General features: G+C 52.6%; 4 protein-coding genes across 4 annotated transcripts; 2 read left to right on the plus strand and 2 right to left on the minus strand.

The window, feature by feature from the left end:
• Nucleotides 1-343: 343 nt before the first annotated feature.
• Nucleotides 344-2,122, minus strand: PLM2 (the record flags this gene model as incomplete). The annotated part of the gene is made up of 1 exon (XM_066130943.1): nt 344-2,122. One exon carries the CDS (start codon nt 2,120-2,122, stop codon nt 344-346), a length of 1,779 nt encoding a protein of 592 aa, XP_065986964.1.
• Nucleotides 2,123-4,554: 2,432 nt separating this feature from the next.
• Nucleotides 4,555-5,779, plus strand: G6M90_00g070920 (uncharacterized protein; the record flags this gene model as incomplete). Its single annotated transcript, XM_014690477.1, has 2 exons — nt 4,555-4,620; nt 4,688-5,779. 2 exons carry the CDS (start codon nt 4,555-4,557, stop codon nt 5,777-5,779), a joined length of 1,158 nt encoding a protein of 385 aa, XP_014545963.1.
• A 410-nt stretch (nt 5,780-6,189) lies between these two features.
• Nucleotides 6,190-7,191, minus strand: PPT1 (Palmitoyl-protein thioesterase 1; the record flags this gene model as incomplete). Its single annotated transcript, XM_014690476.1, has 1 exon — nt 6,190-7,191. The coding sequence occupies one exon, from the start codon at nt 7,189-7,191 to the stop codon at nt 6,190-6,192; it is 1,002 nt and encodes a 333-aa protein (XP_014545962.1).
• A 4,574-nt stretch (nt 7,192-11,765) lies between these two features.
• Nucleotides 11,766-12,716, plus strand: G6M90_00g070940 (uncharacterized protein; the record flags this gene model as incomplete). The annotated part of the gene is made up of 2 exons (XM_066130944.1): nt 11,766-12,232; nt 12,308-12,716. 2 exons carry the CDS (start codon nt 11,766-11,768, stop codon nt 12,714-12,716), a joined length of 876 nt encoding a protein of 291 aa, XP_065987146.1.
• Between the last annotated feature and the right edge of the window lie 4,839 nt (nt 12,717-17,555).

A 17,555-nucleotide genomic window follows, 5' to 3' on the forward strand; every position in this document is an offset into this window, starting at 1 on the left:
TTCACAAAGTACACGAGTATACATCGCTAACTTGGCCGCGCACAAGACATGGAATCAATTCAGACGCCTTCATCACTCGACAACCCGCTCCCGCCTCCCCCGTACAAGGCCAGAGGGCCAAACACATCCCTCACAGGGCAATCCCGTAAGCCAAACAATACCAACATCCCCGCCCATCCGACAAGCAAACCAACGCCGGGCTATGCATGGGGTTTTTCTCTTTCGCCTCAGTCTTGATCAAAAAGAACAATGACGAAACCCAAAGACGCCGAAAATGTGCAACCGGAGTCGACTATGTACACGAAATCAAACACCAAGTCATGTTCGTACTAGCGATAATGGATTAAACGTTAAATTTTGTCCCCCCGAAACTTGAAATTGTTACGGCGTCTTGGGACGCTTCCAATAATATTGCTATGGGGTGTGAGCTCCCACTCTTGATAGTAGACGTCAGAGGGTCACAAACCTTGTGCTGCTTTCTGCAGTTGCGGAGACTGGGCTTTCGGAGACCATCGACGACGGCTGCACGGCGCTGCTCATCGTCGTCTTGTTCTGGGACATAGTAATATTCACTTTCGAGCGCTTTTCCCGCAGCGTCTTTGCCTTGGCGCTTGATTATGCCGATGCAGCGCGTGGCTTCAATGCTGGAGCGGAGAATGTCTCTTGTCAGGCCGGTCTTTTGATCAGCAGGCAGGTTTTGCATGATTGTGGACAGGGGCGTTGATGAAAGACGAGAGAAGGCCAGCTGGTTCACGACATGGTTTGTGACGGCAGGGTCGACCTCGATGGATGGGGTGGGAGTGTGCTCTTTGGAAACACGAGGCGCAACGGGCGGTGATGATGGGATATCATGTATGTCGTTGGCTGAGGTCAAGGCTGTTGTCGTCGTCGTCGTGCATGTGAGCTTGGGACCAGCCACTCGCTTCTTGATGGGTGATGAGGGAACTTCAGACGGCGTCGCAGCCGCGCTCAGCGTCTCATTGGAAGAGACGTTGTGAGGACGCCGATGATGTAGCTTGGGCTGCTTGGGCGACCGTGTCGATATCGAAGCTAGTCTCCCTGCAATGTTGGCACCAAAGGGGCCAAACGAGTGAACAATGGGGTCGTTCTCCTCATCCGGGTCATTCTCATCCTCAGGGTCACTCAGCTCGCTGGAGAAGCTGGCAGTGGCATCGGTCCGCATACTGGCAGCGACATCAACGGCATCGTCACCCTTGGGCTCGGGCAGCTCCGGCTCATCCTCGTAAATCTGGATGCCCTCGTCCCGGCTAGCAGGGCCTGGAAGAATGGCCTGGAGTCGCTGGGAGCTTGGCAGGCTGCCCATGGGCGTCGGGCTCTCCGGCGACGTGATACGTGTAGTCCTCCGCAGGGGAGACGACTGCAGCAACGAGGCTCTTCGCATGTGTGACCGTGGAGGGGAGTCATCCCAGCTGGAGTCGGACAGGTTTGCCAGGTTCTCAGCAGCAACGGCACTACGTTTCGGCCACTGAATCATTACACGAGCATCCAACACGTCTACCATGAGGTCGGTCCCCTCGGTCTCGCTGGTAAAGCTGTCACCCTTGAAGAGCTCCCAAGTCCGTCCCTGGCAATGCAGCTTCAAGCCGTTCCACCCATTGCAGATAATCTCAATCTTGTTGCTTTCCAGCGGGCTCGGGGCCGGTATATAACGCGCCTTGACGTGGACACGCGACACCAGGCGGTTGGCAGAGAGTTGGAACTGCGAGGAGTTAGACGACCGACCCATGCCTACGGTTTCTCCATTCTCGGGGAGCTCAACAGCCGGCACGGCCGACAGAGGTGCGCGTTCGGAAGTGCCGCGGGCCAGGGCAGGTCGGCGAGGCGGCGAGCTGGACAAGATGCCTGTGCTGGAGGTGGGCACAGGCGTGGGATACTTGAAATTTGCACTGGCTGTGTGCTGGCGTTTCAATGGACGAGGAAGTGCCGGAGATGACGAGAGGGGCTCGAAGGCAGGCAGAAGTGACGGTGCAGGCCGCTTTGTGCCAGTCGTGGTTGTTGAGGTTGAGGAACGAGCCAAAGCAGACGTGGAGGCGGATGGCAACGCGGCTTCGTTGCCCGCAGCAGCAGCAGCAGCAGCAGCACGCGGCGGAGATGAGTCCATTATAATAAGATATTGTTAGTTAATGAAAGTGAAGGCAACGGGGCCCCGAGACCATTCTTGCGTGCCACCAAGCAGCTCTCGATGTAATTTTGGATATTTGTCGTCTGTGTCGTCGTGGCTGCCAAGCGCGTAAAGAGGCACGAAAACCAAGGCACCCACCGAGACTTACACGTCGTTGTGACTACAAGCACTGAGAGCTATGCAAATTGGTGTCTGGATGCTCGATGGATATCACCATGGGCCGCAGGAGCAGGTCGGAGGGGGGTGGTGTATAGACGTTGGCTTCGACTTTGGGCCTTGGGCGTGCGTGGTGCAAGCAGAGGTGCAAACGAGGACGGGCGAGGAGCGGTCGAGAGTATTTTAAACGGGCAGAAGCGAAGCGAAGCGGGCAAAGTGGGCTCTGACACGAACGCGATGAAGCGCATCGCGTTGGCGTTGGCGTTTGGGCTGCCCCGGGCCCTGTGCCCTGTGCCGCCGTGGCGATTGACCGGCGTTGGCGCTCCTTCAGCGGGCTTCCGGGGGGTCCAGCGCACTGGAGCAGGCGACGCATGCGCTGGAGGAGCGGGCGTTTGGCGGCTGAGACGCTGTGGCAGCCCCGGCCATCAATCAAATTGCTTCAATGTTCGCTTTACACCAGACATGTACATCTCGGCTCAAAGTACTTGATGCCTCCATTTTTGGAACCTGGGCTTCCTCCGTAAACGCCTGCATCGACTCACTGCCTCTCGCGCGACACGCTTCACCTCGCTCCATGGCTCTGCTCTCCCGTGGCATTTCGCGCGTGGCAGCTCGACAGCCCGTCATCAATTAATGTTAACTACATGTACCAAAGTAAGAAGCCAGCCTCCTCTGCAAACACGTCTCCACCAGGCGCGTCCGCCTCCATTGCTCCGACCCTGCAAATCACGGCAGAATAAAACACACAATTTCGAAATCCTGACTGGTACTAGTAGTATTAGTACTCTGTCCCCGTCCTCCCAGGGAAGCCGAGTTTCCATTCGGCCTTGACTCTAGTCGGTCCCAGTTGCACCCCAAACTAGCTGCCAATGTGGTCAAGTGTCTCCCCCTTCACCCGCCCATTCGCTTTTATCGGATTCTTGTGTCTACACGTCCCAGACATGTCGAGGTCATATATGTCTTGGGGTACGGAGTAGTGGCCCCGTTTCGTCTTTTTGGCGGCATGCTGCTGCTGCTCTGCTGGTCCTTGCTAGGGCCTGTCGAGGCTACCATGTTCGTGTCCATGTAAGCTTCACACAGGGCGCAGCCATTGGTGGTTTGCCCGACACCGGCCGTATGCACGCTCTTGAACTCCGTGTTTCACGGGTAGCAGTAATGAATATCCATCATTTCCAAAGTCGTGAATCCCTCCACAGAAGCGGAGGCCGTTGCAATGTCGGCATCATCCATCGAGAGATCTGGATACCGGATTAAAGGCCGACACAACCATTGCTGTGGGCTGTTTTGATGAACGCAACACGGTGTCCGTCTTTTTCACAGTATGTATGTTGCCGTGAGTCTGATTACGCTCTGTGGTGATCCGCCCGCATTGTTGGTGGTGATGGCGCGTCGCCAGTTCGAAACGGGCCACGATACCGCGACGACACTACCCTGCAGATGGCCAAGTTTACAACAATTGTGCAAGTTACAAGGGGGACATTAAAGTGATTTTTGAATATGTGCATTCCATGGGCGGGTAATATTTATCTTGTACATGTTTTGTGCAACAATAATGCAATGTGCTGGCAAAAACCCAAATGCACAATGTAAATGTATAAGCGTTTGTCAGAGTCTGGAGCCACTTCGTGTAAGTCAGGTCGCATCACAAAGCTCAACTCTTTCAAATTTGTTCAAGTGACAAGCTAACCCACCGCTAGAGTCGTCTTCGAGACCATGAGGAAACCCAGAGAGAATATTACAGTTCACAATCATGTTGCCACAGTCGTGCTGCCTAGGATTAGGTGCATGTTGGATAATGATAGCCTCACCTCACCCACATCATTTCTTGTACCAAGCTCGCGCCCAGAATATACCATTACTAGACTGGACGGACCGATATGGTGGACCAAAACTCAAAATTTGAGAATAATACTAAATATTCTGATTCTTCACAAATCCATACATGTAAAGCCTAATATTATGTATCCAGCCCTGCTCACACTCTAGCCTTCCGGGTGAGCTCCGACATTCGAGGTGGAGAGCCGGAGCCCGGACCGGACCGACGTAGCGGAGCCACGGGACCTGCTTCTTCCGAAAGCCGAGCCACTGGCAGGCGCTAGCCAACCGCAAAAGTCGGACTTTTTTCTGGGTCTCAGGGAAAAAAAAAAACTGCCTCCCACCACCGCCTTAAAAAACAGGCAGCCCTGCGATTTTGCCATTGTACCGCCAGGAGGTTTTCCTTCACACTTGGCTGCACATCGACGTCCAGATAAACCATGGCGCCGTCAAAAGAAGTTGCCGTCGTTGGCTCCAATGCCCTGGCCTCAATTGACCCTGACCAGGTGCGTCCCCCGCCCACAGCGCAGCTCACCCAGTCCTTCAACTCGAAACACTAACGCTTCGACGCAGACTCTGAAAGCCTCCAAGGCCCTCCTCGCGCACATCAAAAAGGCCGCCAAGGAAACCTCCAAGGAGTCAGCCAAGCGAAATCTCCTCGAGGACGAGGATGACGAAGGCACCCCCATCTGGCTGACGCTCACCACGAAGCGCCACATTGCCGACAAGGCTCGCCTCCAGCCCGGCAAGATCCCCGTCCCGCACTCGCTCAACACGGACGAGAACACCACCATTTGCGCCATCACCGCCGACCCCCAGCGAGCCTACAAGAACATCATCGGCTCAGACGAGTTCCCCGCGGAGCTGAGCAAGCGCATCACCCGCGTCATCGACTTTAGCAAGCTCAAGACCAAGTACGGCCAGTACGACGCCCAGCGCAAGCTCTTCTCCGAGCACGACATCTTCCTCGCCGACGACCGCATCATCAACCGCCTGCCCAAGGTCCTCGGCAAGACATTCTACAAGACCACCGCCAAGCGGCCCATCCCCGTCGTCCTCTCGGCCAAGCGGCCCAAGGTCGACGGCAAGCGCGTCAAGCGCGACAGGACCACCAAGGACAAGGACGACGGCGTCAACGCCGGCACAGCCGCCGACATCGCCAAGGAGATCGAAAAGGCCCTCAGCTCCGCGCTCGTCAGCCTGTCCCCGACGACCAACACCGCCGTCCGCATCGGCTACGCCCACTGGACGCCGGAGCAAATCGCCGACAACGTCGACGCCGTGGCGACCGGCCTCGTCGGCAAATGGGTGCCCCAGGCGTGGCGCAACGTCCGCAGCATCTACATCAAGGGCCCCACCACCGCCGCCCTGCCCGTCTGGCTGACGGACGAGCTGTGGCTCGACGAAAAGGACGTCATTGCCGACCCGGAGGCCGGGCAGGGCAGCACCAAGGCCGAGAAGCCCAACGTCGGCAAGAAGCGCAAGTCGCTCGGCGCGGGGGCCGACCCCGAGCCCGCCGAGCCCGCCGCGCCCGCCAAGAAGGCCAGGAAGGCGGACAAGCCTGCCGCCGAGAGCAACGACGACAAGCTGGACAAGCAGATTGCGGAGCGAAAGGCCAAGTTGAGGAAGCGCAAGGCCGCGGCGGCCAAGGCCATGGATGACTGAAGAGAAGAACCAAAAAAAAAAAAAGTTTGATGAGAGACCTAAAAGACGACATTTTTTTGTCCTGGGTTATGGGTCAAGGGTCCTTCCTGCTGCATGTAACATGTGTTGTTGCACTGGCGTTGTGGCGTTGAAAACATGCGTGCCTGTCATGAATGAGATAGAGAGACTTAAATGGCATTTACTCCCACACTCAAACGTTCATGCAGACCAGGTGAGGGAAGCACCAACAAGTAAACACACGTATTGATTGATTACCGACTGCTGTTATTGGCTATTGTATTTCAGAAATCAAAACTTGAACCCAATTTAAACCCGATGTTCCGACCCGGTTCCATTCCTACTCCGTGGCAATACTCCAACAAGACCAAAAAGATTAAGAGAGAAGCAGTTAATAAAGAGTACACACGGGATCAAAGTTCCTCGGATTCAAAGCCGTCCACAGAAACGGCCGTCTTGTTGAATGGCCCCAAGAATTCAGTCATGACGTCCTTGAACACGTGCTCCGGAATATGCATATGATCACCCTTGATGGTCCTGAAGCTCAGCGCGCCCTTTCTATCCAGGGTCTTCAAACCCAACCAGTCCTCCTTGTACATCTTGCGCTCCTCCAACGGCGTATGCCGCCCATTGACCTGGACCTCTCCGAACCACGACGTCTCCTTGGGAATGGCAACAGTGTCGTTCTCAAACAGGTACATGACGAAATTGTCCAGGCGGACGAGATTCTCCTTGTACGTCTCATTCTTCTTGTCCCGCTCATTATTGATATCCGCAAGGTAATTCGACCCGTCCAGGTACAAGGCGTAGTCGCTGTCCTCCACGGGGCGGTAGTACTGCGCGGGCACAAGGCGGTTCTGCACAAAGGTGCTCCAGACGTTGAAGCGCAGGAGCGCCATGGCCGCCTTGCAGATGTAGTCCAGGGCCCCGCACTGCTTGAACTCGGTGATGCCGTTGTGCTGGCTGCCAAAGGTGATGAGGTTGCGGACGCGGGGGAAGTTGCACCGCTCAACGTATCCGCGGAGGAACTGGCCGCCCTGGGAGAAGCCAATGGCGTCGATGGCCGGCGCGGTGGAGAGGACGCGGTTCTTGGCCAGCTGGTCGCATACTATTTGCACTTGGTGAGTGACGTTGCCGATGAAGGTGGATGTGCGGTCGTCGGACCCGTCCGGCGTAGGGTTGATGATGTGGACGAAGATGCCGGGGGCGATGTCATCGGCGAGCTTGGCGATTTCGGCAAGGCCTTCGCTGTCGGCGTCGTCGCCTAGGCCGTGCCAAATGACGAGGGGGAGCGGGTTGTCGCTATCGTCGTACGAGGGCTGGGCGCTCTTGGAGTTGGCCTTGGGGCGTCGTGTTGTTGCGGCCAGAGAGCAGCCCAGGACGGCGGTTGTTGCGAGGAGAGATGATGTACGCATGGTGGGCTGAGTCTAGACTGAGCGAAGTCTCTGGCTGCTGGATGTCTAGGATGGAGCCTACAATGCTGGCGAGGGGAGAAAGTCGACGATGGAGTCGACGATGGCGTTGATGATATGGGTGGCATGTACGGAGTACATAAGTGCCTGATAAACTTGGCCAACTCGCAGGTGACGTTTGCATGGATCCTAGGTGACATGGAATGGAACCACAGAAGGGAGGCACGCGTAGTACAGCTGTAGTCTCTAGCTCCCATTGACCCTACAGGAGGAAGTGGCACGGGCTACGGCAACCACCTGCATACATCAATTGATGTACTGCATGCACAACGGCGGACCAGTACAACCCCCCTGAGCCGTGTCACCCAATAAGGGAAGTTCCTAGCCAATGAACAATCAATTGATACGTCAGTGGAGTCGAGGAACTTAACCTAGTACGACTACTCATACTCCGTACTCTGTAGTCTCTTCTCTGTTGAGCAAGTTATGTGAAACGGTACGTATAGAAAGTATTCTTAAAAATTAAATACTATTGAATATTAGTCTCTTAAAAACCTGTAGTCTTACGCTTTCTTATTCGAGTTCCATCATCTCAGTGTCACGGCCTTCACCCCGGGTTTGGCGGTGAGTGGGAAAAAAAAAGTCGTTGCCGCCGTAGTATCTTCGGGTACGCGCGCTTAAGAGAAGAGACACCAAACAGGAAGAACAAGAAAACAAGGGAGAGAGCGTGGACAGAAGAGAGGACCATAAAGGGGGAGCCCGATTTCAGACTGCATGGGTTCATTCACCTGTACCAATGGTCAGGGCCTCCCTCCAGTGTACGTTGGCGTTTCTCCCATCACCGAAACCCAACGTCCTTCATTCACAAAACACCTTTAGAACTTGATCGCCGTACGCCTATTGTCCGCCATATTCTTCTGAATCATGCTCCGAGTTCCCGCGCCAAACCTTGACAAAAACGTCTCGGGTTCGATGGACAGGAATTTGGGCGGATACAAATGAGTTTTGGGAAGATAAAACTTAGCATTCAAAGATGACAAGCAGCGCCAGAACCACCCTCCTTTTGACCGTCACATGTCTTTCATGACTGTAGTACGTGTGATGCTGTGCCTTGTCTTAGTTTTCATAGCTTGCTCTTTGTCCTCGAATGCGTGCATAAACTCTCGTCGTATGTCATCAAACCGGTCGAGTTTCTCGCCTCTAAGCTGGTCGATGGCACAGCCAGTCAACCAACATGACACTCCAAGCATCTCTGAGGGAAGCGCGCATATCCACTCCAGGTCTATCAAGCCCGTGAAATTCCAATGCTTGACAACCAGAATATTGCTCGCGTGAAAGTCGGCAAGTTGAAGTAGGAACAGGCCGTTGCGAAGTTCTCCTTTGATTTGATGTAAAGGCGTGACAAGACTCGGAGCAAAGTCTTGACTCCCATCTGGCCTCAGCGGTCACCTTCGCTATAGACAGCTTTTAGCTGACTCAGAAAGCGGCGATCGTGAAAGGTGAGCGTGTCCGATGTGAACGCATGAGTAAAGCCGAATGTAGTGCTCCGCCGTATTGCATTCACTGCCCCGTCATTCTCCAAAATCATCATCAAACATGAGAGGGGTCAATTCGTCGGCGTGACGGTGCCGTCATTGCGGAACCGGAAGGACCCGATTTGCGCGTGAGGAATGAGGGTCAGTGGAAGTAGTATATAAGCTCTTTCTGTTCTCAAAGCGCCTGATACAGTTTGTCAGTTGCCGGTCCGTTAGAGGTCCAATGAATGACAATTCGTTCCTCCTCGATGACGGACTCGATTGTGACAGGGCGTCGGCCGACAAGTTCTAATGTCGGTGGCATGGAGTACTGACAAAGTCGGGATTGGAAGTAGTTTCTGAAGGCGTATATAGTAATAAATAATAAATTCACGTAATTAAGAACGTAACTTTACTCGAGACTAGAAGCATTGTCAACAAGGGAACTACTTGTTAGCTGGTAAGATCCCCGCCAGGTCAGACATGCAGTGGACTAATTCAGAGCCAAGTGCTGTTCGGGAACAAGTAAGGTCTGGTGGAGTAGGCACCACGGGCCGCCGTATTATTCCGACCCGCTTCTGTGTCTGTTCTTTCCGCGCGCCAGACATGATACATCATCCTCCAACCTGAAAGACGACCTCCCGCCACCTTGATTGGAGAGCCAGCTTCTAAGCTATCTCGTGCTGATCCGCGGCTACAAGAATGGGCCTGGGGTCAGGCTATGCGTGCCGTCTGCCATGAATGGGGGCTTTTTTGCACATGGCACAAGCGACAAAGCATCCTTCATATCTGCTACCCCTTGGCTCTTTCAAACCGATTCTGAAACGTCGCCTGCGCCAGGTTGACTGGCGGACAAGTGTTCAAAGGCCATCGCTCATCCGTCCCCTGTTTCATCCATTCATGTTTTGCAGGTCGCATCGCGGCCGTGAAGGATTGTGACTGGGAACAATGCCGATCGAGCCGCTTGATTCGTTTCGTGATTGCTGTTGCAGGCACTGACCTTCTGAATAGATGGTGGCTATGGCCTTGCGACGGTCTCGAGTGCGTCTACTGAAATAGGACTCGCGGCCAGTTATTTATTTCCAGTGGAATAATCTTCTCTTGGATCGCATGCTTTCTCTTTAGATTTTTTGTTTCTGGCAAACCTTGCTTGTCCTGATTCTATTCCACCAGAGTCGGTCTTGTTGTTCTTGAGTCAACCTTCTTCGCTCCTCTACGGTCGTCTAGCCTCCATCCAACATGAATGCCCTGTGGGTCGTCTTGGCTGCTTGTGCAACCTCTGTTGTTGCTGTTCCCTTTCTACCCTTCAAGCTTCCTGCCGTCGAGCCGGCTCAACCAGCTTCTCGAATGGTCTCAGCAACCGACGTTGAATAACTAAGATGTGTTGGCTGTCATGCCCGCAAGTTTAGGTGCTCAAAATTTCTAGGTATGGCTAATATTCTCCAACCCTGAATGCTTGCTTCTGATGATATGCAATCAAAAAAACATGTTTCAAGACGGGAATGAGTTTTGTCGGTGATTCTATTGCTTTAACTGACGTATTGTCCAAATTTTGCTTTGTTGCCTAGCTGATTAGAATATTGGCTAACTGCTTGAACAACAGACATCCATTTGCACTGTGACCGATAGACGAGTCGAAGTGATACTCGTGGATTCGCGGCAATATTGCTGACAAGGGCTGTTCTGTCACCGGCGATGTCTAGGCCGACTGCTCCACAAACCGTCCTGTTGAATATATTACACTAGTTCGAGAATTGACATGTCACTGCACTAAACAGACGTACTACGTGACATGTGGTAGCGTTATGTGATCAGTTGCGTCGCAAAGTGAATTAATGGAGTAAAAGTGCCCCGAGACAGCCTGGCGGCACACCTGTATCCGGCGTGTGGATTCCGAAATACCATGAGCAATCTCAACCGGCCGGAGTAGGCTGGCATCAACGGTGAGGGGGAGGAATCAAGCCTGGCCGCATTTTCGGAAATTTCTTGAGGATGACATCTGAAATCACTTGGCAGGATCCGCAGTTATATTGCCTACACCGACTTTGTGGGCGGAGTGACATGGGCAAGGAAATAAATCTATTGCAAAGCATTTCGCTCAGCGTTCTTTTCGCGGCTGGCCTCCAATTTACGGCAAGAGACGGCAGACGGTGACTGTGGCCACGGCTATTTGTGAGCATACGGAGGCTTTAACGACTCATGACAACCGTGTCGCGTAGTCTGACCGTCTTGGTCGTGGAACAACAGCTTGGCGCTTGCTTCAATCCTGGGCGTTAAGTATGTGACTTGTTGGGTCCTGGTGGACTTTACCTTGCCCAGAGTGGGAAAGAGTTGGCTAATGGGTATTGTGAGCTCCCGTCGTCCAAACAGGCCCTCTTATGTCCGTACCTAGTTTTAACAAAGCCACGTGCTGCCAATGCGCCAGACGTCTACGGACTATGCGTGCCCGAATACTATTTGGCCATTTTTGACTACCGACTTTGGGACACCTGATCCCATGCCCTCGTGAAGAAAGGGCACGGAAGCAGTTCGTCATGCAGAACATGAAGAGGGCGACCAAAGCACAACGAGCCCCGCCAGCTGACATCTGTTGCTGGTTGGCACGATCCATGCATTATTGAGTGCCAAGCATTGGCAGGTGCCAACGACGGCCATGGCAGACAGCTGTTGGTCCAGATGTCAGACGCCAACTGGTGGCTGCCAGAGGTTGGCTCGTGGGTCGAGGTTAAATGTCTGTAGTAATAGTAATTGTACCCACAGAGTCTGGTGCACTTGTCCACTCCATGGTGTCTTTGGTCTTGGCATCCGGCGCAGTCACAAACTGTCCATTCGACTTGAAACCAGAAGCTGAGACACATAAAACGATGCCTCATCCTCTCTCGACGAATCTCGCTGACTTGGACTTTTTCTCTGCCCAAGACCCCGAGACCCCCAAGACCCGCGAGACACCACGACAGACCAGCACAATCCAAGGCATGCCAAGACGCAGATTCAACATGGGACGTGATTGACATATGCTGTGATCAGACTGGTGCCTCCGCCGACAGTCCAGGGAGTACCATCATGCCGACGCCGACGGAGTACTTTGGCTATTCGGTCACCAACATTGGCCCCTTGACCACGAGGTTCACGCCTGCGCCTTCCTGCGCAACAACCACGCCCAACGTTTATATCGAGACGGAGCTGGGCGATGCAAGAGGGCTCTATGGCTTTCCCAGCTGCAGCTTTCCAAAGTACGAAGGATGCCTACCCAACGGAAAGGAGTTTGACGAGCTGAATCGTCAATTATCTGCCACCCCACACAATGGCAACCTTGTATACCATTCACCTGGACTGAAATGCCCGTCGGGATGGAAGCGGGTGGGCACCGTTCACGGCGGCACAAAACAACCAACGAGGCCGGAGGGCGCCTTTACCGAAATCACGTCGGCGTCTTCATCGCCGAACGGCGTTCCGGAACCCATTCCGAGGCTGGAGGCATATGCCAACGTGCTTGGTCCGTCCGAGACTCTGGTGTGGTGCTGCCCAAGGTAGGAAATGCTGCGCGTGATACTTGCCACAGACCGAGTAAGCTAACTGGTGCGGCTGCATTTTTCTGAACTTAGGGGCTTCCAGGCAAACAGAGATGCATTATGCACCTCAGACTTGGGTCCTCTCTCGTCAGTTCGCTACTCACAGCGCTGTGAGGTGTATTTGCCGACAGAGGATCTGTTGACGGTAACGTCCTATCAAGGCACGATTTTGAGTGACCCTTTGGTAGTGGTCACCCCCGCGACAACCGGCATTAGTACATCTACGTATTCTATAGATCCGACTGAAACCTCTGGTCTTGTGGTTGTCAGTGCTATTCCCGTCGTGGCGCTGGTGTACAGACAGGAGGACAGGCAAGGCGGGCTCAACTCGACTAACACGTCAGAGATTGACGACAGTGCGTCGATGAGGTTGAAGCCCAACGTTGTAGCGATCGCCTTGGGGGCGGCGCTGGCATCATGGGCGGTCGCCACTATTATTTAGGGCACGCGCTGTATGCCATTTGGAAGGGGGCTTATGTGTACGAGTCGGGGGGCTCCTTGTTGAGATACCGCAAACTAATGAACAAAATCTTGGGGATTTAATGCCCATTTCTATCCATGAGCTCGTAGAGCTGGTGTGTCCTGCGAACTGACAATTAGCTTCTCACCCCTTGTGCCCTTGCTCATCAAATCCAACCCTCGATTCAGCCCTTCAACTCCTGCTCTGACATTCCTTACCGGTAACGGCAACTTATATCTCCCCTCTTTTAACGACGTTGACAAACCTCCCAAATCGTTCTTACTACCTGGCAAGAGTCCAAAATTGCGACTCCTGAATAACACCGATTCAACTCCCTCCGGTTACCTGGACCTCGTCTTCACCGACCCACATCTGTGCATACCGCTTTGGTCCATCTTCATCAAATACCTCGAAGATCGTGCTATCCGAGCTACCAGCACCAGCCGTGTCCATGATTGCATCGACGCCCTTACCCTCCGTACTAGACCTGATGTCATCCACCAACGATGCCTGCGCCGTCCAGGTCCGCCACCAGCGGGTATGTCGTGCCCCGGTGACCGTGGTCTATCATTTTGGTGTCGGCGGGGTTGATAGCAATAGCCCTGATGTGAATCTAGACTTCGGTTGGGGATAAGCTCGGGGCCGGGGATTGGACAGTGGTCAACGGGGCTGCTTCTGCGGCGGCGATGAAATCTTGTATTGGACATGATGGTTGAGGATGACGATTGGTGTCTTAGGCCGGGGGAGCTAGCTGCGAGAGACGGAGGACGAGTCTAGCTATCGGGAAGTGAAGGATGTCTGCGGCTCGAGGCGTGAGATGCAATGAATTGAAGAGACCATTTTGAAATGGAAGGTGTCGTACCGTTTGACTTTGAACTCGCGCGTTTGTTTGTCTCACATGGAGATTGGGCGGAAATAGTAGCGGAGTTGGATGGAATCGGAGTTTAATACAATCCTCCAGAGAAGAAACCATAACACTCCGAAAGATAGGATACCGTTCAGATAAGAACAGAAGGAACGTGTTGTGCTGCATTGAGTCTGGTCTATGCTGTTGGCGAAACGTGACCGGGAAGCATCTGTGCCCGACTCACATGCGGAAATTCATGCAAAACACCACACTGGGAAGAGGCATGATTATTAAAGCTACCTCTCGCAAATTGTCGTGCCAAAAACAAAGAAAACTCGTTGCCCAGAATACTTGCCGCAAAGCCCAAGGCCATTACTGCTGCAAGCGACGTTACAGAAGACCGCGGTGTCGTACGTGACGGTCCACGCCGTAACAAGAAATAAGGTTTTTCGATACGGAGTATACGAGGCAGATTGATTAGGGCAGGAAATTGCCGAGAAACTGGTGATGCTGCCCGGGCACGCTTTTGGCCCCAAGAATAAGACATGACATGCAGACTGTTGCGTTTGGGCAATGAATTGACGAAATGAGACTCGAGTACTACTACGTAGTACTACTAGCACAGGGCCGGGGGGGTTTGTGCCGTTGCATATAGATTTGAGACATTGGTCTGGGACCCGGTGTGAATACAAGGGTTGTTGGATGGATGAGTGCAGGTACTGGACGTGGATGATGCAGGGCGCGCTGGGAAATACTTGACGCAGGGCTGAGGTGCGGGATCGTTACTTGTGATGCTTTGATGGGTTCTGATGGGATAGTATGGGGACTGTAAACTTGTGCGAAGAGGAGGTTCGAGTGACTGTTTGAAAGAATAAACTGGGATGACTGTATCATGCTGTGTAAATCTGACGTGGGGGCTTCAAGAAGAAAAGCAGACACGGACGTTCCTTGAACTGATATCCAACTGATGCTTTGCAATTGAATAATGGCCTCATGACCCTTGACATCCTTCTGGAATGCGGAAAGATGGACGTGTGTTTCGGCAGGCCCAGAGACGTTGAGGCTGATATTAAAATTGATAATATTGAATGGCAAGAAAGCCTTGGGGTCTGACTCCAGCTGGATGTGTGAGATATCGACCGAGCGGCGCATTACGTGGAGGCGAATCGCAGCGGAACGAGTCGAGAAGTGTTGCAAGAACAGCGAGTTGGTTGAAGAGCAATCAATCTTTCCAAAGCTTCTGGATGCTGTTGCGAGGCTTGTTACAGCTCCCCCGTCACCGCTCAACATATCCGTTTTCCATCGTAAACAACAAAGTAATCTTTGACAGCCACGCTTCCAGCCGCGACTTTCGTCCGGATTTCTGGCTCACAGGAACTCGGATCAAAAGACATAGCCTTCCGTATCCGGAGACTGCAGAGGCCCATTCCTGATGTGCCATGCACTCCGGGTCCTTAAGGAGCATATTCGTCCGTCACAGCGTGACGATGTCTCTGTTTAACATTGAACGCATGAATATTTCATATGCCACTAGCGACTGGTAATATGGCACTTATGGTCAGTCTGGTATACCCGTGAGAAGCTGTAGTTGCCGAATTGACGTGTCTGCCTACCAATACCACCCTTTTCAGCAACAAGAGGTGCGTTTCCGACACTGGCAAAGTCCTTGGAGCAAGAATAAGGAATTGCCAGTGACATGGCTTCGCTGCCCACCCAGTTGCATCTCCGTACATCATGTGCATCTTAAACCATTGACGGGGTAGATAGCCAGAAGCGTCTTTAAAGTCCCCTGGGTAATAGTCAAACCACATTTGAAGTGGCTGGAAATGAGATCGGAGTACTAAGAAAAGTCCACCAGGCTACATAGAGCAGAGAATCTTTTCCCTGCATTATGTACCCCAGGAAACGGCGAAGCGGAACTGATCCATGCTTGAAATGGCTAATACCGAACCAACCAGGGTTGGTATGCTTCAAGTAGTACTCTTCTGATGGTTCGTGACACCATTCTTTGATGCTACAGAGCTCTTCTGTTATGTGCAGATTCTGTTAGTTGTAGCAGCGCTATTTTGACTGCTGAGCATATCCTGGCAAGCTCTGAGCAGCTCTTTGCTGCTTCCAGGTCTGATGAAGGTGCTGGGAAGCTAGTCGATACCGATTGATTAAAAAGTCGTATTCCGCAGGCCTTTCCTTTTGTGTTGGATTGTGTCAAATGTATTCCATGTGGAACTTCACAGCGCCTTGCTTTGTTATATAGGAAGCTGATGTAGGCTTTTTCTTGAAGCAGAGCGTGAAACAAACCATTAACGAGACCGAGAGTGTCTGAGTGAAAGTAACGACCGTGTTCTTTATTAATAGTTCCGTTGGCCATTTTCTCATTCTCCTGCTGGGGGAACCCCATGAAAGTTTGGCTGTGGTGGCCGCCATAGCTCTCGACCTGGCATTATCACAGCTCAAGGTGCTTAATCTGGCTGTCGATGAGTCCTCGTTGATGAAGCAGGGATCTTTTTCTTGCAGTAAGCTTACTAGCAATGAATTGCTCAGGTACCCTATGACCACAAGCTAGCATAGCACTCCCAAAATGTTGAGCCTTAAAGAGCCAGTAGAAGCTGTAGAAGATGGAATTAAATCTTATATGGTAATGAGCCATTAGAGAAAGACAGCCGGTATTTTTGATATACGTCTTCATTCGGTAGTCTTGTGTTTCTCCATTGATGTTATTAAAATGTCACTTAGCAAGTGAATATGGCCAGCATAAGAGTTGACACCAGGTCTCTTATCGCATGTGCCAGGCTGACAAATGTTAGCGTGGGCATGTTGGAGCGATGGAAATTCGATAAGAAACTGCCTTTCTAAGCGAAATGGTGAAATTGCCGTGGCTTTGGGATCTCAGAACCGTGACGCCCGGCGGCCTCGGTGGAAATTGCTGACGCCAAGGCAGCAATGCCTACGAACGACGGATATATAACCTGGGTATCATTTAACAGAACATTGTGTTCCAAATGATGTGTACACATGAACGTGTTACGATCTCCTTGCAGCAATAACACAGTATTGTCTGAATTTGATGATGGCAGCTCTGCGGGAGCTCAACCACGTTTGTTGTCCGGCCTAGTGGGAGTATTTCAGCCAATTTAGGAGGCCATTGCACGCTGGATGAATTAGCCAGCGCAGATCAGCCATCTATAAGACAGTTGTGTGTAGACAACACAATGACCGTTGCTCCATCTACTGAAGGCGCACGATGAGTGCTCTCAAAAACCTGAAGGTACTTCAACCATCAATCGTGGCACCAAAGAAGGTGGAGGCGCTGGGTCTTGGAGCCTGAAAGCCCCAGCAATGGTGGCATGGTAGAGGTTTTCGATCGTATTTCATCAATTGATCTTGATAATAGAATGATATGTTGTATTATGCTTTAGCGGTTTGTGTGTGGCATTGGTTTCTTGCATCCTCTTTAAGCTCGGAAGGTCAGGAGATCATCATCGAGCCGCATTAGTTGCACAGAGTAGCCGGCACGGTCACAATTCCTCCGTGGTTGTAGTACTGTATGTATAAGTGACAGGCTGACAATGCGGGCGTGAAAGCTTGTCAGCCCAGTTGCAGGGGGCAAGGGGGATCCCTGGGGTAGACAAGCACGATTCCCATGACAGCTTTCTATTCTCCCATCGACTTGGCAGCCGCGGAGAAGCAACTGCCGGCATGAGCAAACGTCTCGATGATCCTGGCACGGGCAGTTCATCTTGGAGTGGCGTCTTCAGCCCCAGCGCCGTTTATTCATACCAGGCAGACCCCTGGTGAATGATGATGGGAAACCGGGATGGAGGTATGTTTGTTTGTGGTGTATTTGCGCCATCCGTCGGGGTATATCATGTTTCATTGGGACGCTAAAAACAGATCAAGATGATGCTGAATAGCTGAACAACAGGGATCATCACACAGGCTGCCAGCTCGCTCGTTTGCCCTGCCCTGCGGGATTT

This window comes from Metarhizium brunneum, chromosome 4, assembly GCF_013426205.1.
Source record: "Metarhizium brunneum chromosome 4, complete sequence".
Taxonomy (NCBI): domain Eukaryota; kingdom Fungi; phylum Ascomycota; class Sordariomycetes; order Hypocreales; family Clavicipitaceae; genus Metarhizium; species Metarhizium brunneum.